This window comes from Arachis stenosperma, chromosome 4 (genome assembly GCF_014773155.1).
Source record: "Arachis stenosperma cultivar V10309 chromosome 4, arast.V10309.gnm1.PFL2, whole genome shotgun sequence".
In the NCBI taxonomy this organism is placed as follows: Eukaryota; Viridiplantae; Streptophyta; class Magnoliopsida; order Fabales; family Fabaceae; genus Arachis; species Arachis stenosperma.
In genome coordinates this window covers 82,397,867-82,422,269 of record NC_080380.1, presented here as the reverse complement: position 1 = coordinate 82,422,269, position 24,403 = coordinate 82,397,867, and the positions used below count along the sequence as shown (strand labels likewise).

At 33.0% G+C, this 24,403-nt stretch overlaps 1 protein-coding gene across 1 annotated transcript; it reads left to right on the top strand.

Annotated features, from left to right (window-relative positions):
- Positions 1-459: 459 nt before the first annotated feature.
- On the top strand, positions 460-17,234 carry LOC130976564 (probable ADP-ribosylation factor GTPase-activating protein AGD15). The gene is made up of 8 exons (XM_057901452.1): positions 460-694; positions 1,820-1,878; positions 6,469-6,559; positions 6,922-6,976; positions 8,383-8,479; positions 8,594-8,750; positions 16,283-16,454; positions 16,934-17,234. Coding segments are annotated over exons 1-8 (684 nt in total). The 5' UTR covers positions 460-643; the 3' UTR covers positions 16,936-17,234.
- The last annotated feature ends 7,169 nt before the right edge of the window (positions 17,235-24,403 follow it).

Below are 24,403 nucleotides of genomic sequence, written 5' to 3'. Positions count from 1 at the left end.
CATGAAATTCATCTAAATTTTAACATATATAATTAATCGGTTTTGCTAAATAGACAATAATTTTTTTAAATAATATTAACAATATGTTCTAAAATTGATCTAATAAAGTAAAAAAACATTCCACCTCTTAAATTATCTTCTAAACTTTAATATTAGCATAATTATTGGCACACCTAAGAAATTAAACATTTAACCATTATTAACTGTCGAATAAAAAAAAATAATTATCTAATTAAGAATAATTAACATAATTATCTACATATTGAATTGAACATCCAATATATGTAATATTTATATTGTTTAATATTCTTATTGTCTCCTTATCTTTTTTCATAATTAAATGCTTATTTTTGCGGGGATAGAGAGGGGTGTGTGTGATTTGATTTGAGTTGGTGGTTCCAACTAAATTGACGTGTAAAAGGCGACAAGGATAGAGGGAGTGATGATAGCATGTTGTAAATCAAATTAAAGCTTGGAAATGCCGCCAGCAAGAGGACACTTCCCTTAGTCACAAAACTCGCCTCTCTACAAAAGCTAAGGCAAACTAATAAATAACTAAACAAGTTCGTTCTTCATTCATTTCTCATCCATTTTGAGCAATTTTCCTTCCTTTCTCGTCTTCACTTGGTTACCCTCAAGAATCATGAACGGGAAAGCCTCAATCTCCAAGGAGCTTAATGCCAAGCATACCAAGGTTTCTTGCTACTCCTTGTTTTGCCCTCTCTCTTTTCAAGTATATATATATATATATATATATATATATATATATATATATATATATATATATATATATATATATATATATCGTTTTGTAAGTTCTAGTTTTGATTTTGTGTAGTTTTTTGAGCTGGGTGCTTTGAAGTCGCTCCTTCTTTTAATACATGGTTTGTGTCCTTAATTAAAGTCCTATTTTATTTATTTTCTTTGTTGATCAACAAGCTAAGAAGTCAAGAACAAGTGTTATTGGATGGAAACTTGATACGATTTATACTAAACCTCAAACCGTTCTGTTCTGCTAAAATATACTAATGATACAGAAAATGATATTTTAACATGGGTAAAAATTGTCTGATCTGTATTATTATTATTATAAAATTTTTAATTGGCAATTTGTGTAAATAATTTATAACTACGTTAAATGTTTGTAACTTTTACAAGTTTTATTATTTTTTTTAATGAAATAATGCTACATCAGTCATTTCTATCAATAATTTTTTTAAAAAATAGAAAAAACTATAACTAGATACACATTACATATTTTAGTATATAAAAAATCCTACCTGATAAAAAAATCAATCATTAAATTAATTATTATATATTTATTTATATATAAATATATATTATTTAATTTACTTTTAATTTATATTTTATATAAATATCTGATTTTATTATTAATTTTTAATGTATACATAATATAATTGTTACCGTATATATGCAGATACATATTTCTAATTTTTGTAGTTCATAATTAGACAAAGTTGCTGATAGTATTTTTGTGTTTTTGATATTTGTAACACTCATTTCATCATTCGCACATTCTTTTTTAACTTTTGATTTACCCCTTTAAATTATATTGGATAAAAAATAAATACGTATTAGGTGTGCAAATAAATATCACTATTCTTATGGGGTTAAAACCAATTTACTTTTTCACTTTTTGGTCATGCTCTAATTTTGGCTTTAGTTCTTAGATTGAGTTAAATTTTCTGTGATAATATAATAATTTAAATCAAAATCAGAGGGGTAGGAACAGATGGATTATTTAACCTTTATTAGTTATTTTTGTTTCTTATATGATGCCACTTGTCACTATTTGCAGATCTTAGAAGGACTTATGAAGCTACAAGAAAATAGGGAATGTGCAGACTGCCGGAACAAGTAACGCATTTCATCATCACTTTTTTTTTTTTAATTTAATTTATAGATAAATGAAAATGATTTTATTCATCAACAAACACAATATCTATCTAATAAAAATAAGATCAGTAAAATTTGCTTCATTTTAACAAAACAATTAACAATCTATGAATATTATTAACAGAGCACAAACATTGTTACATATCAATGCAAGTGTATCATAATATTAGGTAATAGTTGCAGTGCAAGAAAACAACTTAAAATGTTAAATTATTTGAAGTCCTAATACTATGTACTAAAATATCATTCAATGACAAATAGATGCACTAAAAAAGGAATTTAAAAGAAATTGAGGTAACAACTACCTATCCCTGCTTCTTCTTCTGACTCCATATGAAATCTTCACTAAAAGTCTTTCAAGATGATGTCAACAAGGGATCAAATTTTTTGTTCAGGCTTAGGGTACACACATTTCATAATAGTTTTTCTGCACTTTTTAATGATAGCTTAAAAGATCAACGACAAATATTCCTCTCTATTGATCCACTCTCACAGCAGTATATGCTCCGTTTTCTGCTGTGAAACATGAAGATTAGAAGATGGCAATTCAGTAATTTCAAGACCTAGAAAATAATGTAAATTCCTAAGATCCTTTAGCGGAAAGATTTTGTTAAGGTCTTGAATAAATGTTTCAATTTCTTTTGAATCACTACTTGTAACAACAACATTGTCAACATATGCAAGAAGAAAAATAACAGAATTGAAAATCTGTCTTATAAAGAGTGATAAGTCAGAACGTGCATTAGTGAATCCAAAGTCTTTTAAAGTTGCTACAAGTATTTAAAACCAAGCTCTTGAGTTTACAAACTCACATATCATCAGGGCTACCATAGCCAAGAAGTTGTAACATAAAGACTTGTTCATCAAGTTTTCCATTAAGGAAAGCGTCATCGAAATCAAATTGTTTCAATTTTCAAATAAGAGACAATACAATAGTAAGAGCTATATACTTCACTAAAGTCTATGCCTTCTTGTTGGTGAAAGCCCTAAGCTACCACCTAGACTTTGTACCTCAACATGTTACATACACCCATTTGCAACTAATGATAGTTGCATTGGGAGGGGGATATACCAAACCCTAAGTATGACACTTTTGAAGTGCATTCATCTCAATATCCATACCATGCTCCCAATGATCACATATAATAACTCTCTTTACAGATTTAGGAATTTGATGAACCAAATCAATAGGAGCTGAATTTTTTGTAGTGGCATTAGGAGCTAAACTTTTGCTTTTGATCTTGTAAGCATATGATGAGTATTAGAAGTAGAATGTAAATTCTGAACAGTACCAGTATTTGTACTGAGGTAAATTTTCAAATAGTAAGCAAATCTCAATGTTAAAAATAGGCATTGGTATATCACAATGAGTGTTAGAATTACCAATAGTATTTGATGTTGGAGTATCAATAAAGATAGTAGAAGAAGATGGTGAAGAGTTAGCATCATCATGTCCAAGGACAAAATTTGTCATAGATGTAGAAGGACCTGATGTAGGAGGAGATGTTGTACTAGGTGTTGATAGAATAGTTGGTGGCTGAAAATTAAAATCAAAACTAATAATAGAAGAATTAGCAGCACTAGAGTTTAAATAAGATTGAGATTGTAATACAGATTTTTGTTGAAACAAATTATTATAAAGAATTTTTTTTTCATCAAAGATCACATGTCTAGAAAGATAAATCTTACCATGCATACTCATGCACTTGTATCCTCTATGTTGATTATCATAACCCAAGAAAAGTTTTTTATGATTTATAATCAAATTTCACTTTATTGTATGGCCTTAAGAATAAAAAACAAGTACATCCAAAGACTTTTAAAAGATGATAGTCTGAAATTTTTTAAAAAAAAAAAATCTCTAAGGGACCTTTATTGTGTAAAATCTTGGTAGGCAATCTATTTACAATGAAGATAGTGCTGCTAAAGGCATCTTCCCAAAATTATATTGGGAGTAAGGCAGTAGCCAAAAGAGCTAATTCTACTTCAGTAATATGTCTATGTCTTTGTTCTACACTTCCTTGTTGTTGATGTGTATAGGCACAAGACATTCGATGTATGATTCCTTGGCTAGCAAGAAAATCAGTAAAGGCTTTGGATAAAAACTCCATACCTTCATCTGTTTGAAGAGTCTTTAGTTTACACCCGGTTGAGTATTCATAAAGACTTTGTAGTTCTTAAATGTTGTGGAGCGTGAAATTTATTGGTTAACAAATACAAACAAACAAATTTTGTACAAGAATCAACAAAAATGATGAAATAATAAAATCTAGATCTAGAGTGAACAGGGGTTAGTCCCCAAATGTCAGCAAAAAAGTAATTCTAAAAGTGTAGAGTAAACTATATCAGATTGAACAAATGAAATTTTATTCATCTTAGCTTTAGAACAAGGTTCACATATAGGTAAAGAATGAATGTCATAAGCTGCAGATAAAGCACATGTATTAAGAACTGGTAAAACTTATAGGTATTGTAGTATGGCCAAGTCTTTTATGCCACAAATTCACTGTAAAATTTTTACTAGAATTAACTACCAAAGCCGTTTTTGATGTTACATCTGAATTATGAGAGCTATCTCTATTACAATTCAAAGGAAAAGAAACAAGAATAGCAGTCTTAGGAACAATTAATTCATTAAAAGCAAAAATGTCATTTCTAGTAGTGTCTTGAAGAAAAATCTTGTGAGTTTTGATCACGAACAATGCAATTATTAGGCCAAAATTCAAATAAAAATAGTTATTTTTTGTAAATCTGGAAACACTTAAGAGAATGTGCGTAATAGCTGGTATATGTAATAAATTCTTAAGCAGAAATTTGATTTTTGAATGTTTATCAGATAGAATTGAAGAACCAATAAGGATAAAATAGGTGTACATTGACCATTCCCGACAAACAATTGATCCTGATCATTAGTAGATTAGAAGAATATGATGGCTAGCTGAATCTGCATACCAAAAACCATCACTTACGACTGATGGTGTAGAAAAAAAGAACCTTGGTTGGTGGAATGATGAAAATGGTAGTAGCGGATGAGAATTGGTATAGGAAATCTGAGTTGGTGGAGGTTATTATTGTGATTGTTGTAGATTTGGATTCAAAGATTGAAAGTTTTGATCAAATATATAATAACAAGTCGGAATAGCATAGTGGCCTTGTCTTCCACATAGCTGGCACTGAATACTTGGAGTTGAGAACAAAAATCTACCTCTTCTTCCATTTCTACCATTAAAGCCTCTAATATTGTTGTAGTCAAATTGAAACTGTGATCGAGCAAGATTGGTCATAGGCATGCCGATTCAGATTTCTTAAACCTCTCAATCATATCTTTATAAGCCACCAAAAAAATTTCAGCTTCAACAACTCTAATAGTTCCCAATCTTGACATTACAAAAGTAATATAACTAGTGTATTCTTCATTTAAACCATCTAGAATTTCTTGGATATAATCATCTACTTGAACATAGTAACTAAGAGAGGATAAGAAATTCACAAGCTTTTGAATTTTTGAAAGATACTTTTTTACTGAAGTTGTCTTCTTTACAGATCTCAATTGAGACTTTAAACTCTGAGTTTTTGTAGCTGAAGAATCTATAAGCATCTTGTTGATGTGATCCCAAACTTGATGAAATCGAGTGAAATGTAGAACCTTATTCTTGTAAGTATTTGTCATGGAAGTAACAAGCCAGGTGTTGTAGAGTGTGAGATTATCTAATCTCCATTTCTTGAATTCTTCTGATTTAGTGTTGGTCTTCTTGGTGTCATCAACCATGAATTCTTATGAAATTTTAGAAGAATCCAAATGATCTTCCATATCTAAGCACTGTATCGTGAGATAGATTTAGGTGTCTCGATGTTAAAAAATTATTATCATCTAATTGTTTAGTAAACAAAGGACCGGAATAGACTTCTTAAAAAAAAAGTCTGTGAGTGAAATTTTCATGATGCAGAAAAAAATTGAAACAAAAAAAGTTTGATTGATATAGAAAATACACATAAGTTGAGAAAACACCACATCCAACTCAAAATCTTAAAGTGTCAAATTAATGGATCTCTCATCTTATAAACTCCTCACTCTTCCTTGCTTTCTTTGATGTGGGACTAACTTTGACACTCCTCACACTTGTAACACTAACAAGAAATTCCGAGAAAAATTATCTAGAACCTGACTCTAGATACTATGAAAGCTTCTCGCATTAGAAGTAACTGTAGCTAAGATGAAAATAGAATTAAAAAAGAAAGTTTCTCGCATTAGAAGCAATTGTAGGAGAGAGAGAGATAGATTATATTACTAAAGAACAAGAAAAAAGACTAAGCTACCCTTACTCTATTATAATAGTAAAAAATCAATATTATAATTTTTGGAATGAAGACTATATATGCCAAATATCAAATAGTGATTTTAATGTTCAAAGAGCATTATATTTTTCCATGAATCGTATGGTAAAGGATTATTTTCACATGCACGTTCACAAATTACTTAATGGGAAGAGATGTTATTCTAAATTATGGTTAGTTTATAATGATTGCAACACTTGATTTACAAATTTTTAGGGCACCACGATGGGCGAGTGTGAACCTAGGGATATTTATTTGCATGCAATGTTCCGGGATACACCGAGGTCTTGGAGTGCATATATCCAAGGTTTTCATCGACAACTTTTAGCCTAATAACTTGTTCTCTTCTGATCTATTGAGATTATTTTTATATATGCTTCAGATTTAGACAAATATACAACAGGATATTATGGTGAATTGGAAGCAGACAAACATAGAATTATCCTCGCCTAATAATAACTACAGAACTATCTAATTACCATTTGCTTATAGTTGCTAGGTTCAGTAGTTCTACTTGGTCATGCAAAGCCGCCAATAAGCCACTATTTGTATGATTAAAATTTGTCTTACTGTAGTCCTTAGATATACGTTTAATTTATACACACATATATATGTTTAGTGTATGTATCGATAATTGATGATATGCCTTCTGATTTTACGTGCGATTAGGTGCGATCTACAACCTTGGATACATGGTTGCCCGATCAAGTTTCTTTCATGCAATGTAAGCATCAAATTTGTCTTTAAAAGATTATTTATTTTTAAATTGATTTTTATTTTTTTTAATTAAATTTATCTTTTAAAAATTTTAAATTAATTAATTAGTCTTTTTGTCCTTTTTTTGTTCATGATGTCAACATATTTACTAATGTAACATATTAAGTGATACTACATTGACAGTCCTAATTGAATGTTAATATGATAAGTTTATGAAATTAGTCAAAATCAACTCAAAAATTGAGAGATTTTAATATTTCAAGATCTCCTTCAATTTAAGATTAATTTAAACTAATTGCATAAATTTATCATGTTAGCAGCTAATTAAGATGGTTAAATATATGCTATAGTCAATATAATATCACTTAATATACTATATCAGTAAATTTTGATACTATGAGTATTGAAAATGACAAAAAAAAAAAAACTAATATAATCAATTTAAAATCTTTAAAAAATAAATTTAATTAAAAAAAATTTAAAAGTTAATTTAAAAAACGTATAATTTTTCAAAGACTAATATGATCGATCATTTACACAAATAACTACTTATGCAATCCCTTTGTTATTTTCTTAGTGTGTTTAGGATTCTTATGGAAGAGGTTCGTAAAATTTTAAACTCCATTGACGAGGATTTCATTTATTTTAATATTTGATTCTCAAAATGAATTGTACTTATTAATTTTAAATATATATATAAAGCCTTTTCTTAACTAATACTCTGTAATTAAAGATACAGAAAATGATTAGAGATAAAAGTATTTGCCTTTTTTTCAATTCCATACACAATATACATAGATATACACATAAGATTATCAAATAAATTAATTTTGTCCATTTAAGTTTGACCCGCTTAAATTTACAGATTAAATAGACTAATTCATTTAAATTTATTTTTTTATTACCATAATTTTTTAATCTTAGCCGTGTATGGCCAGCCTAATAAGTTAAATGGGCGGGACTCAATTATCTTTTTATTTTATTTTTTAAAAAATATTTTAACAAAAAATATTACTTTTAACTCAAAAATCATAGTTAAAATCATAAATGAACAATGACTTTTTAATTGATGGGTTGAGTTTTCAATTCAGAAAAAAAAATATTGATCATAGGTGTCAATTTTTTTAAAAAAATACAAAAAAATTAAATATCGTTCTTGTTGAGTTTGTAGATTTGTCTATTTAATTTGTTATTTTTTTAATCCAAAATTTAAATGAATCTAATTATAAAGATAAAAATTTTAAATTTTTTTATTTAAACAAATAAATAAAATAATTTTATAGATTTAATCCATTTTAATGCTCTGATCTACACATGCTTTTTTTTTTTTAATTTTTCTTTTCATTTCACTTTTGAATATCTTATATTAATGCCTACTAAACTAGTCTCTTGATTTACATGTCTCATATGTAGTTATGGGTAATGAAAAATCAAATAAGGATTGGGAGGCAAAGCTGCCCCCCAATTTCGACAGAGGCACAATGGGAATTGAGAAATTTATTTATTCCAAGTAAATAATTAAACTTTGAAACTTTTAATACCCAGATTTTATTTTACTTTTAAAGACATCACCTGAAAGTTGAAATTAGACGATTATATTTAATAATTTTTCATGGAATTGCAGGTATGTGGAGAAAAAGTGGGCTTCAAAAGAAGGATTAATTAGTGGAGCTACAAATTATTTCCCGAAGAACATTAGTAGGAAACTTTCTTTAGAAGAAAGCATTCTTTCCAAACACATGGCACAAGTTCTGCCTCCATTGACACGAGCTCATGGTGGGGTAAGTTATAAACAATACAAATACCATTATGTTAAAGATAATAACAATAATCACTATTTAATTATTTATATAAAAATATAAAATAATTTATATTCATATTTATAATAAAATTTTTTAAATAATATAAGAATAAAATATGTTTTTTTATCTCAACATTTTTAAAATTATCTTTAACATTTAATTTGAATCAATTATATTCTTAACTTTTAAAATGAGTTTTAATATTAATCATGCTATTAAATTTTTAACAATTAAAAATTAATCAAATTTTTTTCTCAATTTTATCTTTTAGCTAATCCTACCTCCCAAATTTCAATTCTAATTGTCAAATCAAACCCCATCATTATCACTGCCATCACTGTCATTTATCCCTCTACCATCACCACTAGCCACCGCTACAGTTGTTTAAAGTGAAGAGAGAAAGCCTGAAACAGTGAAAGAAGAAGGAAAGAAAGCAAATATTGTTGGAATGCATTAACAAGATGATCGAAAGCTAATAAGAAAGTTAAAGACTTATTACTTTCAGTGATGGATGAGTAAGTTTGGAGTTGAATTCGAGGTGAGAGCGAAGGTGAGGGCGGTTACTGGAGGGGGTGGTGGCGGAGAAAGAAAAAGAGGAGGAAGAGGAAAAGAAAGAGGGTATGTAGAACCTCTCAAAGATGGCCATGAGCAAGAACATGGAGATGAAAATGAAAGTGGCAATGAAACCAAATGAAACTGCATTATCGGAGCTATCAAAGTTGGACCAATGTTGAGGAAGATTTTCATCAACCATCTTGTGCACCTTCATTCACTGCTACTATGGTGCTCCAATAGATGCCCATCCATGACCACCAATTTTAAACATTAAAAAACATTTTAAAAATTAAAAAAAATTAAAAAATTATTTTAAACAAAAAGAAGCATACAAAATTTAATAAAAAAGATATATTCAAAAGTTATTTTAAAAATTTTTAAATCTAACAAAACGAGATATCCAAAAAATATTAAAAAACAACATTAAAAAACTAAAAAAACATCTAAAATTATTAAAATAATCATTCAAAATGAAAAAAAATATCCAAAACCAACACAAAAAAAAAAAGAAACAAAGGGAGATGTGGAGAAAGGATGGCTTTGCATGTCGCAACGGAGGGAGATGCGGCGTTCAGTGGCCCTGCACGATGCGAGGAGGGAGCCACAGTGGTTGCTTGGGCTATGCAACGCAAGGGAGGGAGCCACAGTGGTCGAAGGCGCTGCACATCACGACGGAGGAGCTGCGATGTTTAGCAAGGCTTTGTGATGCGAGGTGGGAGCCGTGATGGATACAAGTGGTGGGATTCGCAACAGAGGGAGCAGCGGTAGTTGGCGGCGCTGCACCCTGCGGTAGTGGTTGGCGGGAATGTGGGGAGGGATTAGTATTTTTCACGTGGATGAGGAGAGAGAGATTAAGGTTTGTGTAGTTAGTTTTTCTATTGTGTATTGTCAGGGAATTAGGATAAAACTAGGTTGACTCTTTTTTAGAAATTTTTTTATTAGAACTTATTTTACCCTAGTAGACTACAATTGGCTGTACCACTAATTGGTCCCTTATACTTTTTTTTCTGATTGATCTCTTCCCTTTTTTCTCTTCTTCTCCTTTATTATCACCATCATCATCATCTTCTACAGAAGTGACACATACATTTTGGTTAATCACATAGAAAGTCTATTAGAATGACATTGAAATTTTTGATAAATAACACAAAAAAATTAAAGAACTATAAGTCTAAAACCTTAACTCAATAAATAAATATGTTTCAGAACTAAAAAAATATATCAATTTGTTAAAAATGGCACAGAAAATGGTTAAACACCTTATATATGAGTTTAATATCACTTAATCAGTTTAATAATAAAAAAATATTTTTTAATTTAAAATGATATAGAAATTCTTTTGTGAAAGACACAATAAGTTTTCAAAAGATCAGACCACAAGTTAAGACATATTCTAATAACTTTTAATTGGTTAAAAAATTTCTTGTGTTATGTTTAAGAAATTACGGTGTCAAAATTAACGAACTACATGTGTCATGATCATGGTTTTGAAAACCGGATCGGACCGACTGGTTCAACCGGATTAACTAGAAACCGGTCACATGGTCGGTCCGATTTACATCCAGAACCGTTCTGCAAAAAACTGGTAAAAAATCAGTCGAACCGGTAGTTAACCGGTGAACCGGCCAAACCGGCGGGGATTTTTAACGGTTTCGGTTTTTTATTGTTGCTTGAAACGGTGTCGTTTTTGACGCAGGAAAAAAAAGAAAACCCATACTGGTAGTACAAAAGGCTCACTCTCCCTTCACTTTCACAATTCACACAACCTAAACCCTATCAGAGAACTCAGACAAGAACAACCCCTACCAACAGCTGCTTCTCACGGTAAGCACTCCTCGGCTCCTCCTCTCCTTGTTGACGCAACCAGCGTCGATCACCCCACTCACATCCCTCTATCTCCGGTTCATTTACTTCATTTCTATCACTGGCTCGCCACCCAAATATGGCAATGCACCAATGATATCGTCACTAGTTGGTTGCTAAATTCGATTTCAAAAGATATCGCAGCAAGTGTGATTTACTCTGGCTCAGCTACACTTTTATGACAAGATCTAAAAGCTAGGTTCTCCTAAAGCAACGCACCTCGAATTTTTGAGTTAAAGAAATCACTGATGATACTGATTCAAGGATCTCTCACTGTCTCACAATACTTCACAAAGCTGAAGATTCTTTGGGAAGAACTCAACACCTTTAAGCCTCTTGTTGCTTGTTCTTGCAGTGAAGTGAAGGTCATCCAAGTGTATCTTAGTCAAGAGTATGTCATGCTATTCCTCATGGGATTGAATGATAATTTGGTAAATATGAGGAACCAAATTCTGCTCTCAAATCTTCTGCCTCCAATTGAAAAAGTTTTCTCGCTAGTGCTGCAAGAGGAGAAACAGCGAGCACTCACTTCATCTCAACCACCTCAACACATGGCTTTTGCCGTGAAGTAAGCTCCAAGACTCATGGCAACTTTTGGATCTAAGATGAAAGGCAAGAAAGACCGTCCTCAATGTGCACACTATGGCTATCTCGGCCACACAGAAGAAAAGTGCTACAAACTGCATGCCTATCCACCCGGCTACTCACAGAGCAGAAATACTCGCCAAGTCGCTCAAGTGAATCATGTCGACAAGCTCGAGCCAAGCCAAGAAAATCAAGATTCCCAGCCAAGCAATGGATTCTCACTTACAACATCACAATACAATCAGTTAATGGCGTTGCTTCAGACTCATCAAGCAATGCAAGCCATAGAACTTGAAATCTGTGCGGGTGAAAGATTTTCTTCATGTTACATGAATCAAAAGGCAGTGTCTAGCTCCTGGATCATTAATTCAGGGGCAACCACACACATAACTAACTCCTTCACTGCTCTTATCAACCCACAACCATTACTTAATCATTTTGTAGCTCTACCAGATCAAACTAGAATTAAGGCCTTAGCCACGGGCAGTGTCATTTTTAGCCCCCATCTAACCATCTACAATGCCATTTTTATTCATTCTTTTCGGTGAATTTAATTTCTGTAAGTTCTTTACTAAAATTGTCTTGTTGCATAGTAACCTTTGCTGACCTTTCTTTCATTATACAAGACAAGATCTCCAAGAAGGTGATTGGCAAAGGTGATGAGTTAGATGATTTGTTTGTACTGCAATCACCTTCCATAGCACCTTCCACACACATTACTGGTTCTTGTTATCAAGCGTCCTTTGTTAGTAGTGATGTTTGGCATACTTGTTTAGGTCACACATCTGAAAAGATTTTGAATAAATTGAGTCCTGTTTTGTCATTAAAACCCATCAAATACAATCATTCAAATTACCTGTATGTCCTTTAGCAAAACTTAAGTGTCTTTCTTTCCAGTCACATAATAATTTCTATAATAATGCCTTTGAATTGATTCACTGTGACATTTGGGGCCCTTATCGTACTTCCACATACAATAGTATAAGATATTTCCTCGCAATTGTGGACGATCATTCAAGATTTACTTGGACTTATCTTTTGAGACAAAAATCCGATGTTACTAATATTCTTATGAATTTTGTTAACATGGTGAAAACTCAATTCAGTGTTAACGTGAAACAAATTCGATCGGACAATGCCAAGGAGTTATTACTCACTGATTTTCTGCAGTTGAAGGGCATAATTCACCAATTTTCATGTGTAGAGAGACCCGAGCAGAATTCGGTTGTAGAAAAAAAGCATCAACACTTACTTAATGCTGCAAGAGCCCTCTTTTTTCAGTCTAAGGTGCCCATCAAATTCTAGGGAGAATGTATTCTGACTACTACCTTCTTGGTGAATAGGATGCCTAGTCTAGCCCTGTAGCACACTTCACCATATGAGAAATTATTTCTCAAGCAACCAGATTAATTATTATGTACTGCGGGTTTTCAGGTGTCTAGTTCATGCATCCACGTTAATATCTTAGAGGAACAAATTCTCTCCATGGGCTATAAAAGCAGTTTTTGTTGGATATCCTTCAGGATATAAAGGATACAAGTTATATGATTTAGAGGCAAAGAAGTTCTTTATATCCAGAGATGTCACATTCAATGAAAGTGTATTTCTCTTCAGTGAGCTACCAGCTGATTAGTCCCGTTTTGTGGATAATTTTTCAGATGTGGTGATGCCTACAGTGCTCCAACACACTTCTCTTCATGGCTCAACACCAATTCAGCATTCCTTTACCAATACTTTCAACCCTCATCGCCCACAATACCTTTAACACTTGATCACAATCATGATATTATCCTTGAACCTCAACCATCTCAACTTATCCTTAGAAGATCTACTAGACTAACTAAACCTCCACAATATCTTCATGATTATCAATGCCATAATGTTGCCACCATAACCAATTCCAAACATTTGACCAAACCATACATGAACTTTGTAGCCAATGTAAACATCATACCTGAACCTGCTTTCTACCACCAAGCTGTGAAATACCCAGAATGGTGACAAACCATGAATGAAGAGCTTCGGGCAATGGAAGAAACTAACACATGGACCTTGGCGCCTATTCCACAAGAAAAACACACTATAAGTTGTAGATGGGTATACAAGGTAAAATGTAAGGCTGATAGATCAATAGAGAGATACAAGACAAGGTTGGTCACAAAGGGATATACACAACAAGCTGGCATAGATTACAAAGATACCTTTTCTCCAGTAGCCAAATTAATTACTATTCGGGTTCTTCTATCACTAGCAGCCATCAATAACTGCTTTTTGTTACAAATGGACGTGAATAATGCGTTCCTTAATGGTGACCTCTTTGAGGAAGTCTATATGGAGTTGCCTCTTGGATACAAGACCAAGGAGTCGAATCTTGTGTGCAAATTGAATAAGTCCATCTATGGCCTGAAACAAGCATCCAGACATTGGTTCTTTAAATTTTTCTCAGCATTATTGAGCCACAAATTCAAACAATCCAAGAGAGACTACTCCTTTTTCACCTTTGGTACAGGTGACAGCATAGTCTACTTATTTGTATATGTGGATGACATCATCTTGACAAGCTCCTCCAAGAAAATGATGTGCAAGGTACAACACTTATTAAAATCTATGTTCAAACTCAAAGTTTTAGGTGATTTAAAATACTTTTTGGGGCTGAAACTTGTAAGATCATCTAAAGGCATTGTCCTTAGCCAAAGAAAGTACACCTTGAGCATATTGGAAGACACTAACTTTGTTGATGCTAAGTCAAGTTCCTTACCTATGGAGACAAATCTGAGGATGAGCGTCTTTGATGGGGACCATTGCATGATCCTTCCACTTATAGGCGTATGATTGGGAGGCTAATGTAATTTACAATATCACGCCTTGACATCACATATGCTATCTCCATATTGAGTTAATTTCTATCCAAACCAGCCACCACTCATCTTATTGCTCTCCACTTCTTACTTAAGTAATTAAAAGGGACTGTGGGATAAGGCCTTCTCTTCTCTGCCAAGTCAGAATTGTGACTTATGGCATACGTTGACATTGATTGGGCAGGTTGCCCGGATACTAGAAGCAGTGTTACCAGTTACTGTGTTTTTATTGGTGATTCTCTTATCTCTTGGAGATCAAAGAAGCAACACACTGTCTCAAGGTCTTCCGCTGAATCCGAATATCGGGCCATGGCAGGAGTGGCAGCTGAATTAACCTGGTTGAGAGACCTTTTTTTTTACTTTGAAGTTGACATTCCATCTTTTATGCTTTTGTGACTCACAATCAGCCATCCACATTGCAACGAATCCCACATTTCATGAAAGAGCAAAGCATATCAAGATCGATTGTCACTTTGTTTGAGAACGAGTAATGGCAGGATTTCTGAATCTCATTCACGTTTGGACACAACACCAACTAGCTGATATGTTTACTAAGCCTGTAACTCTAGCTCAGTTCAATAATCTCATTTCCAAGTTTGGCATGATAAATATTTATTTGCCAACTTAAGAAGAAATATTATACTTAATATAATTTATTATGTACTCTCGTACTCTTTTATATATATATATATATATATATATATATATATATATATATATATATATATATATAAATACACAATTCATTTATTTTACATCCAATATATTTAGATTAACTTAATTGAATTTGATTGATAAAAGTATTTAGATATATAGTAAAACCAATATTTAATATTGAAGTGTGTATGTGTGAGTGTAATTAGAGAAAAACAAATTAGTAAAATCTTTTTTCGGTATTTTCTTTTGAAAAAAAAATAAAAAATTTGTAATTTTACTATTTAGTTATATTATTTTCATGATTATTTAAATATAGATTATAGTTTCTTTTTTACTTTTTTTTTTCTTATCTATAAATTTTAGTTGCATCATTTTGATATTTAAAAGGTGATATCAAAGACTTATGATATTAATCTTCCACTAAAGATCAAGGCATTTTAAATACAAAAAGTTGATCAGATGCAATTGAAGGAAAATGCGTAGGAATTAATCATGCCAAGTGAATGAGATAGACAACAATTATGTTATTGCCAACTTACACTTGACAATAATAGATTTGGTGTTGTCGTTTATCTTAACGAAAAAAAAAAAAGAAAAATTGGAATGCACTCACAAAATTATACAAAGCTGAGTTGTTATACAATAGAATATTCTTAAAAAGAAAACTTTATACGATTAAAATTGTGCACGTCGTGTTCTTTCTTGATAGGGTGAGCAAAACACAAGTTGAGCTGTGAGTGGTAACATCTCTTCTAATTTTTATAATATATTTTAGTGTGTTATAGTTTTCTCTTAAAATTTGAGTTTATATATAATTTTATCACTTAATCATATTATTTTTGTTATTATTTAAATATAAATTATAATAGTAGTTTCTATTTTCTATTTTATAAATTTCAGTTGTATTACTTTATTTCATTAACTCTGATACGCAATACAAAAAAAAATTATATGATACTTTTCATAAGCTTAGATTTTGTCCCTTCATTTCAGGGTTCCTTAGTTGTGCAAAAGAAGAGTTCAGCTCCACCGTTAATTAAGAGGGCATCTTCATCAGTTGATTTTGATAAGTTTATAGGAAAGAGCAATGGCAGTTCTGACCTTTTCGCCTTGCTTTCTGTCCAAGAAGATAAACAAGGTTTCTCAAGTTGGGCAACATTTGATTGTGAGACATCAAAAACTTTATTCTTTTACCCTTATATATTATTTTCCTCAAACAAATTGAGGAAATTATTGTTAAACTAACTAAATAGTAAATTACAAAACGGATAAGACGTACGGTGCTACATCTTGAGCAAAATTTTAATGTGATTAATTATTAAGGCGCGGCTATTGGTCTTTTCAAATTTATATTATATTTATTTAGTTCAAATTTAATCGATATAACAACTTACACTTGAAGTTTCAATATATATTTGTAGGACAACTGGAAGCTGGTGAAGAACATTATGATTTTGTAAATAATTTTTTTGGAGAATATAACAGGAAAATGCTTTTCTTTATTTTCGTGATTGTGTTTTGATTGGTATAAAAATAGCATGAAAATAACAACAGCGAGTTAATTACTTATAGATTGTTTTACTATATTTTGTTCAACTTGTAAATTTTTTAGATATTATTAAATTATATCGTCTATCTTTGCAGGAGGTGTGAATTAAATGGCGCAAATTCGATGAATAGATTGTCCTACAGCCAGCCGTGGAGTTGGAGCAAGTGCCATAAGATTATCTTTGTTGATCACAGTACAATTTGGCATCAGAATAATGATGTTGCATTCATTTGGTGCATGCTCTTCTTTTTCCTTGATCTTTTCAACAATGCCATCTGTACTGTCGCAGCTATTTTTGTAAACTCATCTGGAAGTCTTGCTAGTGGTCGTATGTAGCATGACTTACCTAATTAAACTAGAATTCTAAAATAGCTTATTTATAAAGAGGGAACAATAATTCAGATACTTTATTTTTTTTTAAATAAAAAATATTTCCCAATATAACCAGTAATAAGAAAAACCATCATCATGTTAGGAAAACACAAAAAATTAGCTAAAATTTATTTTATTTAGCATTAATTAATTATTGTCATAATTAATAATATTAAATAAGATAAATTTTATTTTTTTTTAGCTAATTCTTTTTTGTTACTAAATATTTCTATAAGAAAAATTACAAATTTGCGTATCTAGTTAAAATTTCATTTGCAGACAATAGCAACAAAATGATTTGAGCAAATTTCACTTTTGATGCTAGAAAAAATGGTATAAAATTCAATCCTATCTTCGATCCTGATCCTAACTTATGAAAATGAGCCATAATGATTTCGTCTTTTACGACTGCAAAAATGACTCTGAGCTATTGTCAGATGGTGTTATAAACATAATTAAGAACATTTTAACTAAAATAAATATAATACGTGAAATCTAATCAAGGAGTTAAGAGTTCAAAATATTTACACAACCATGTATATTGTTTCAGCTAAAATGCATGCTTACATCTAGCTCTTAAAAATTATTGAGAGTACCAATATTAAAAAAAAGTGTACAAAGAATTTTATTTGCATTGAGCTTTCTTAAGCTATAATTTTGATTCAGAATAAACTGTAAGACAATAAAAATTTTTTAGATATTATATATTTTTTCAAACCTTCTCACGAATACACAAATTGGATCACACATTAAAACAAAAACATGAATACCGTTGAATTTAGCATTGCAGAATAGCGGTAAATTTATCGTCGAATTTACCAGCAGTAACGGCATCGAATTTATAAGATTAAGTAATTACCGGTAAATTTACGTTTTCGACGGTAAATTTTCCGATAATATTTAAAGGAAAATAAAAATAAATTGGCGCGTTCTTTAGGGTCGGATTTACCGTTGGAAAACTCGGACGGTAAATCAATTTTGTGAAACGATGCATTTTGGTAACTTGTAATGATTTTCGACGGTAACTAGGCCGAAAATTCAAAGCGTGAACCCTCTTCTCCCTCATTCGAATTTCTCTCTCTCTCTCTCTCTCTCGTTTGTTTCTTTCACTCTCCCCATCACCACCATCTTTCACTGCCGAAACCACCACCATCACAACCCCCTCTTCATCGCCGTCAACCCACTACCGAGACCCTTCCCTCCTCATTCTTCTACTTCTCACATTCTTCTCTTTCCCTTTGGTCGCACCCTAGCCCTTCCCAACAGCCATCCACCATCACCTCTATTCCTTCTTCTCTGTCACCGCTGGTAAACACAGAGCCTGTAACACCAGCATTACCCGAATGTCACGCTTCCGACTGCGCCACTCTAATAACTTGGGTATTACGATAACTCTACATATATTTAATACTAAAATAGGAGTCTGTTTAAAACTTAAAACCGCATAACCGTTCAAAAATGCTTTTTCGATGAAAACATAAATATATATGTACATACAACCAAATACAATACCTTAATAAAGATAAAGGTGAGGGAAACATAGTAGCTAAGATAATACAAAAATACCGAATAAACAAAAAATAAACATAACTCTTCTGAAGCTTCGTCATCCGTATCCTGAAAAGGAATAACCTATAGGGGAGTGAGAACGTCGTCCTCGCTTGTCCTCACTATAGGGTTACAGAAATTGCTATAACAAAATACGTAAAATAAAATTATTCTTAGAGTACAATGATCATTGCTCGTCTTATGAGTCTTTCCAAAAACCATAGGTCCACATTTGAAATCCAGAAAAGACAGAAACCTCAATTAAAACCCTTACCGGTAGAGTTTTTCGGTGACGGTAGCAGGATTTTGGTATCTCCGATCGATGGCAGCGGCACTGTCAGATTCTGGTACCCTTTCTGTTCCCATGGCAGCCACAGTGGTGGTTCTGGGCAGCATCCGGCGAGTCCTCCTCATCCAGCGGTGACGCAGGTGGCTTCCCTTCCCGTCACAGCATCCTTTGCGCGTCGTTTCTCCCGGTTCTCTCTCTAGACGTGTCTTCTTCTCTTGATTCTCGCGATGCTCCTCTTCTCAGTACATCCAGTAGTAGCAGCTTCTTCTGATGCCAGCTTGGGTAGTGGCCTCCACCCTCGACGACGGAGACGCTCTCCTCCACCACCCTCGGAAGCGGCGGCGATAGTAAGGTAATGATGAAGGTTTGGCAACGTGAACCGCATCCACCCTTCTCCCTCGGACGCGCAGCTTCGGCCCTCTCCCCCTTCCTTGCGACAGCGACTGTGACCATGGTGACGCGGTGGGACGAGGCTGGACGGCGGCGCTGCAGCTCAGCAGTGACTTCGCAGGCTCCACGAACGGGTGAAAGGAGGAGGTGAAAGGCGGGCAAGGCTAGGCGACGCTGACGATGGTGGCATGGGATCCTCGCGTGCGGCAGTCTGGTGGTCACAGTAGCAGCAAAGCAGTAGCTCTTCCCTGTCTTTATTCCTCTGCTTCTTGTGCTCTCTCTCCTTTTCCATGGATGTGGGTGTTTGACGGTGAAGAGGGGGTTAGGGTTAGTGAATTGGGGAAATTAGGGTTTGGGTAAAATTAGGTTTTATGGGTAGTTTTTTAATTTCAAATAAAAGTAGGGATAATATAGTAATTAGAAATAAATTCTAACCAACAATAATAATGTATAAAAATACTATTTGTTCATCAATTTCACAAATTATTTTCAATCAAATGTTCAAATCCAAAAAATAGAAATAATATACTTAATTTTTTTATTTTCCAAAACAACGGTATTAATATCTTAAAATATAAATTATTTGTTCCAAATCATATAAAATCCCTATTATTTCATAACTGCCAACTTCATAATTTAAATATAGAAAATAATCTAATATTTGTAAAATTGGATAAAATTCTGATTTAAATAGCCAAACTTCATTATTCTCGAATTTCTAAAACTTTAAATCATAAATAGAAAAATGATCCTTAAGTATAGAGTTTGAACAAAACCTTAATTTATTTAGAAGACAATTAATCAAAATTGCCTTAAATTATTTCTAATAAAAGAAAATTTGAAATTAAAACTGTAAATAAATATATGATTTGAGATTAGTTCAAAGTAGGACTTTTCATAAGTCTTGGATTTTACAGAGTTACTGTGACATCGCCCTATTTCCTTCATCTTCTCCTTCCTCTTGTTCTTCCTAGCTTTGGCCAAACCACCCTCGCCGTCCCTGACAAGCAGATAAATTTCGATCAAGAATTACCAAAAGGATTTTTCCAAATCAACGTCGCAAGTATAGTCTTAATCGACGAGATTTCCGCTAGTCAGAGTTAAAATGTGTGTCATCAATAAATATCGGGAGTAGAATCCCGAGTCGTTTCCCTAGGAGTTGACACAAGATGCAATTTATTCGTTAGGATTTTCTGGAGATTTTCAATGTTGAAAAATAGAGAAATAAATGACTAGAAATTAGAGCAATAGATAACTGGCTAGCGTTGTAAAATAATCAATATAAAAGGTCTTGGTTAGGGGCGAGAATTGGAATTTTTATCCTTGTTGTCTTTCCCCAAGTGTGATCGTAAAAGCTCATTACTCTCACTTAGTTATCCTCTAACGATTGAAGGAAAATCAAGTGAAACAATTAACTTTAGCTTACAAGTCCTAGTCACTTCGTAGCAAAGAACTAAAGTTGGTGAGTTTCAAGCTAATTGGCAATCTTCATTTACCAATAAACACTTGAATATAACAATTCAAGTGGCTCCAATTACTCAACCCCAACGAAGCAAAGAAATCTACTCCATTATTATGGATGGTATTTTCTCAAACACTTGGTGAGCAAAGATAAAAGACATGATAAAAACTAGGAAAATAACTCAATTCAAATTACCACTGAAAATAATTAACAAGAACAGAATAAGCAATAACAATAAATATTGAAATAACTCAATGCATTAACGAAATTCAATAGTAACAATATCCAAACATGAATTCAAGTAACCAAATAGAAATGAGTACTAAAGGAATTAGAGAAGAAACTATAAGGAAAATGACTAGAAATGAAAGTAACCACAGCTTCTCTTAAGATCCAACTAAAAAGTAACTAAGAATATAAAAACCCTAGAGGGAAGTAGGAGTTTATCTCACTAGAATTCAAAACTAATTCAAAAACTAAGCTAAAGTGAAAGTGTCTGTGTCCCAGCTCCATTCTCAGCGTATTGTCTTCATTTTCGGACTTGAAACTGGGCCAAAATCAGCCAAGAAATCGCCTCCAGCGAATTCCCTTAATTGCAGCATATGATGCTCGTCACGCGTACACGTCGGTGAACTCTGCACTGGCCACGTGGAAGCATTAGTCACACGTACGCGTCAATGGGTGACGCTTCTGGTCACGCCTACGCTTTAGTCATGCGTACGCGTCACTTGGAAGATGGCCTGGTCACGCGTGCGCTTCAGCCATACGCGTGCGTCATTTCCAACTTCTCAAATCTTCAAATTCTTGTGTTCCTTCCACTTTAGCATGCTTCCTCTTCATCCTTTATGCCATTTTTGATCTATAAATCATGTAATCACTTAACGCCACATATCACGACATCGAATGATAATAACAGAGGATTAAAAATTTGCAATTTTAAGGCATAGGAAGCATATTTTCAATCATAGCACAAAATTCGGAAGGAAACTTTAAAACATGCAAATTATATGGATAAGTGTGAGTAAAGTTGATAGAATCCACTCGATTTAATCCAAAATAAGTCATAAAATAGTGGTTCATCAAATCTCCCCACACTTAAACATTAGCATGTCCTTATGCTAAGCTCAAGGGAACCAAAAGAGTGAAGGGAAAAGGGTAGGACTTATGCAATGCAACCTATCTATATGAATGCAACTACACACTAAATGCTTCTACCTACTTAGTTAAAAGTAAAAAAATCTTCCAAGAACAAATGTGAACTGGATTCCACTAATTCAAATCATAAAATGAACTACAAATGGAATTGCAAGAAGAAAGCTCGTGAAAGCCGGAAACAAAGAATCGAGCATCGAACGCTCACCAGAAGTGTATACACTCTAATCACTCTAGTGTTTGATGGTCGATTCTCTTGGTTCTCTACTAATATTTCTTTCTAAGGCTTGCTCTTCTTCTACCAACCAACAAAAATTTAATGCACAAATACACATATCAAGAGGTCTTTTCAAGGGTTGTAATGGGTTAGGGTCAAGGTAGGAATGTATTTGGTTAAGTAAACTGAAATCCGAATCCCTGATTAACCTAAAATTCCCAACTAACCTAAGTCACTTGATGTGTGAAAATTAGATTCTAACATAAAACTCACCGACAAGTGTACCGGGTCGCATCAAGTAGTAATTACTCACATGAGTGAGGTCGATCCCATATGGATTGAAGGATTGAGCAATTTTAGTTAGATGGTTAATTTAGTCAAGTAAAAAAGTGATGATTTGAGTGAATTATGATCAATAGAAGCTAAATTGCATGAAACTAAAAGGGAGAGGGGAAATTGACAGTAAAGTAAAGTGAAGAAGAATTAAAAGAGCTGAATCTTAAAGTGCAAGTAATGTAAATACTGAAACTTAGATTGCAAGAAATGTAAATGGCTGAAGCTTAAAGTGCAAGAAATGTAAATTACTGAATCTAAATAACTGAGAAACTTAAATTACTGAAAGAGTAAAGGGAGCTGGGAGCTGGGATTCAGAAATTAAACAAGAGAATGTAAAGAGCAATAGATCAGAGAAGCAGAAGATGAAGTTGCAGCAGATCTCAACATAAATGGAAAATTTGCTTGAAGAAACAAAATAGAAAGAAACTTAGCTCAATTGTAAAATCTACAAGAGAATTTGAAGATCCACGAAAATCAATGAGCTCAGGAAGCAGATCTGTATCTCAATTCTTCCTTTGATTAAACAGAAAATAAATTGCAAAAGAAATGTAAATGAAGCAGCAAATGAAATTCAAATCCAATTTCTTAGTTCTCAGAATTGTGCAGAAGAAAAACAAAGATGAATCTTAGATCAAGAATTGAAACAGAATTCCTTCAACCTCAATCCAAAATTTAGAAACAGAAACTAAAATGTGCAGAATTAAGAACAAAGAGGAAGAGAACTCAGATCTCAATCCCAATTCCCCAAATTCAAATAAAAAACCAAATGAAAACTAAAATGAGCTAAAGGTAAAACTCCAAACTAAAAATGAAAGAAAAATTCTCTACAAATTAAACTAACTCCTATTTATACACTTTCTTTTTTTGATTTTCAGAATTTGGAGTGGGCTTGTCAAATTTGTGAAGAATTGGATCCACTTTGGCTTTTGGTTGCAAAATGGTCCATGGGACACCTTCCAGGGGAGCGCACAGTGAAGTAACCAAACGTAGCGCTTCCTTTGCTCTTCCCAGGCTTCGAACCAAGCCTTGCTTCATAGCGCTCAGTTAACTCATGCAACATAGCGCTACATGCTTGAGTGGGATTCCCTCTTCGAACCATGGTGAGTTCATTTTGGAGCCAACAACTTGTGAAGCATAGCGCTCAGTGAACTAAGTTCACGTAGCGCCCTTTCTTTCATTCCTCTTGTTCCCTATTTTGAGCCTTGGTGAAGCCATTTCAATTTGGCCAATCTCCTTGCAAGCAGCGCTCAGTTAAGTAACAAAACGGAGCGCCCTCTCTAAGCTTGTGCAAGATTCCCAGTTCGAACCTTGTTGGCTTCATGTGCTAGCAATTTCCTTGTGAAGTAGCGCTTCTCTTGGTTCCCATGTGCAAGGTTTGATTCTTGGTGGCTAACTTTAGTGTAGCGCGCCTTGTTTTTGTTTTGAATGGAGCACGAAAAAGGTGAATGTTTTAATGGAGCGCTATGCTTGGATTTGTTAATTTGGTATCCCTTTAAGCGCTCTGTTTGTTCTCTCAACGCAGCACCCTTGCCTTGTGCCTTTGGTTCTAAGTGCTTGTTCTCTAGCGCTCACTTTTTGAGCACTACGCTCATTATTCGAGCGCTATACTTGCTTCCTTGAGTGAGTGCCACGTTTTTGTTTCCTTGGGCCACGCTTGTTTAGGCACGCTTTCCTTGTTTCTTTCTTTTCTTCACCTATAGGTAATCAAAACAACCAATCAAAGCATAACTAAATTCACAAGGGTTATAAATCATTCAAAAAACCAACTAATTCTAGCTTAAACCTTATGATTTTGTGTC

Coding starts and splice junctions, on each gene's coding strand:
- LOC130976564 (XM_057901452.1), top strand. CDS start 644: ATGAACGGGAAAGCCTCAATCTCCAAGGAGCTTAATGCCAAGCATACC. Junction 1,879..6,468: donor TGTGCAGACTGCCGGAACAA/GTAACGCATTTC, acceptor ACAAATTTTTAG/GGCACCACGATGGGCGAGTG. Junction 6,977..8,382: donor TCAAGTTTCTTTCATGCAAT/GTAAGCATCAAA, acceptor TCTCATATGTAG/TTATGGGTAATGAAAAATCA.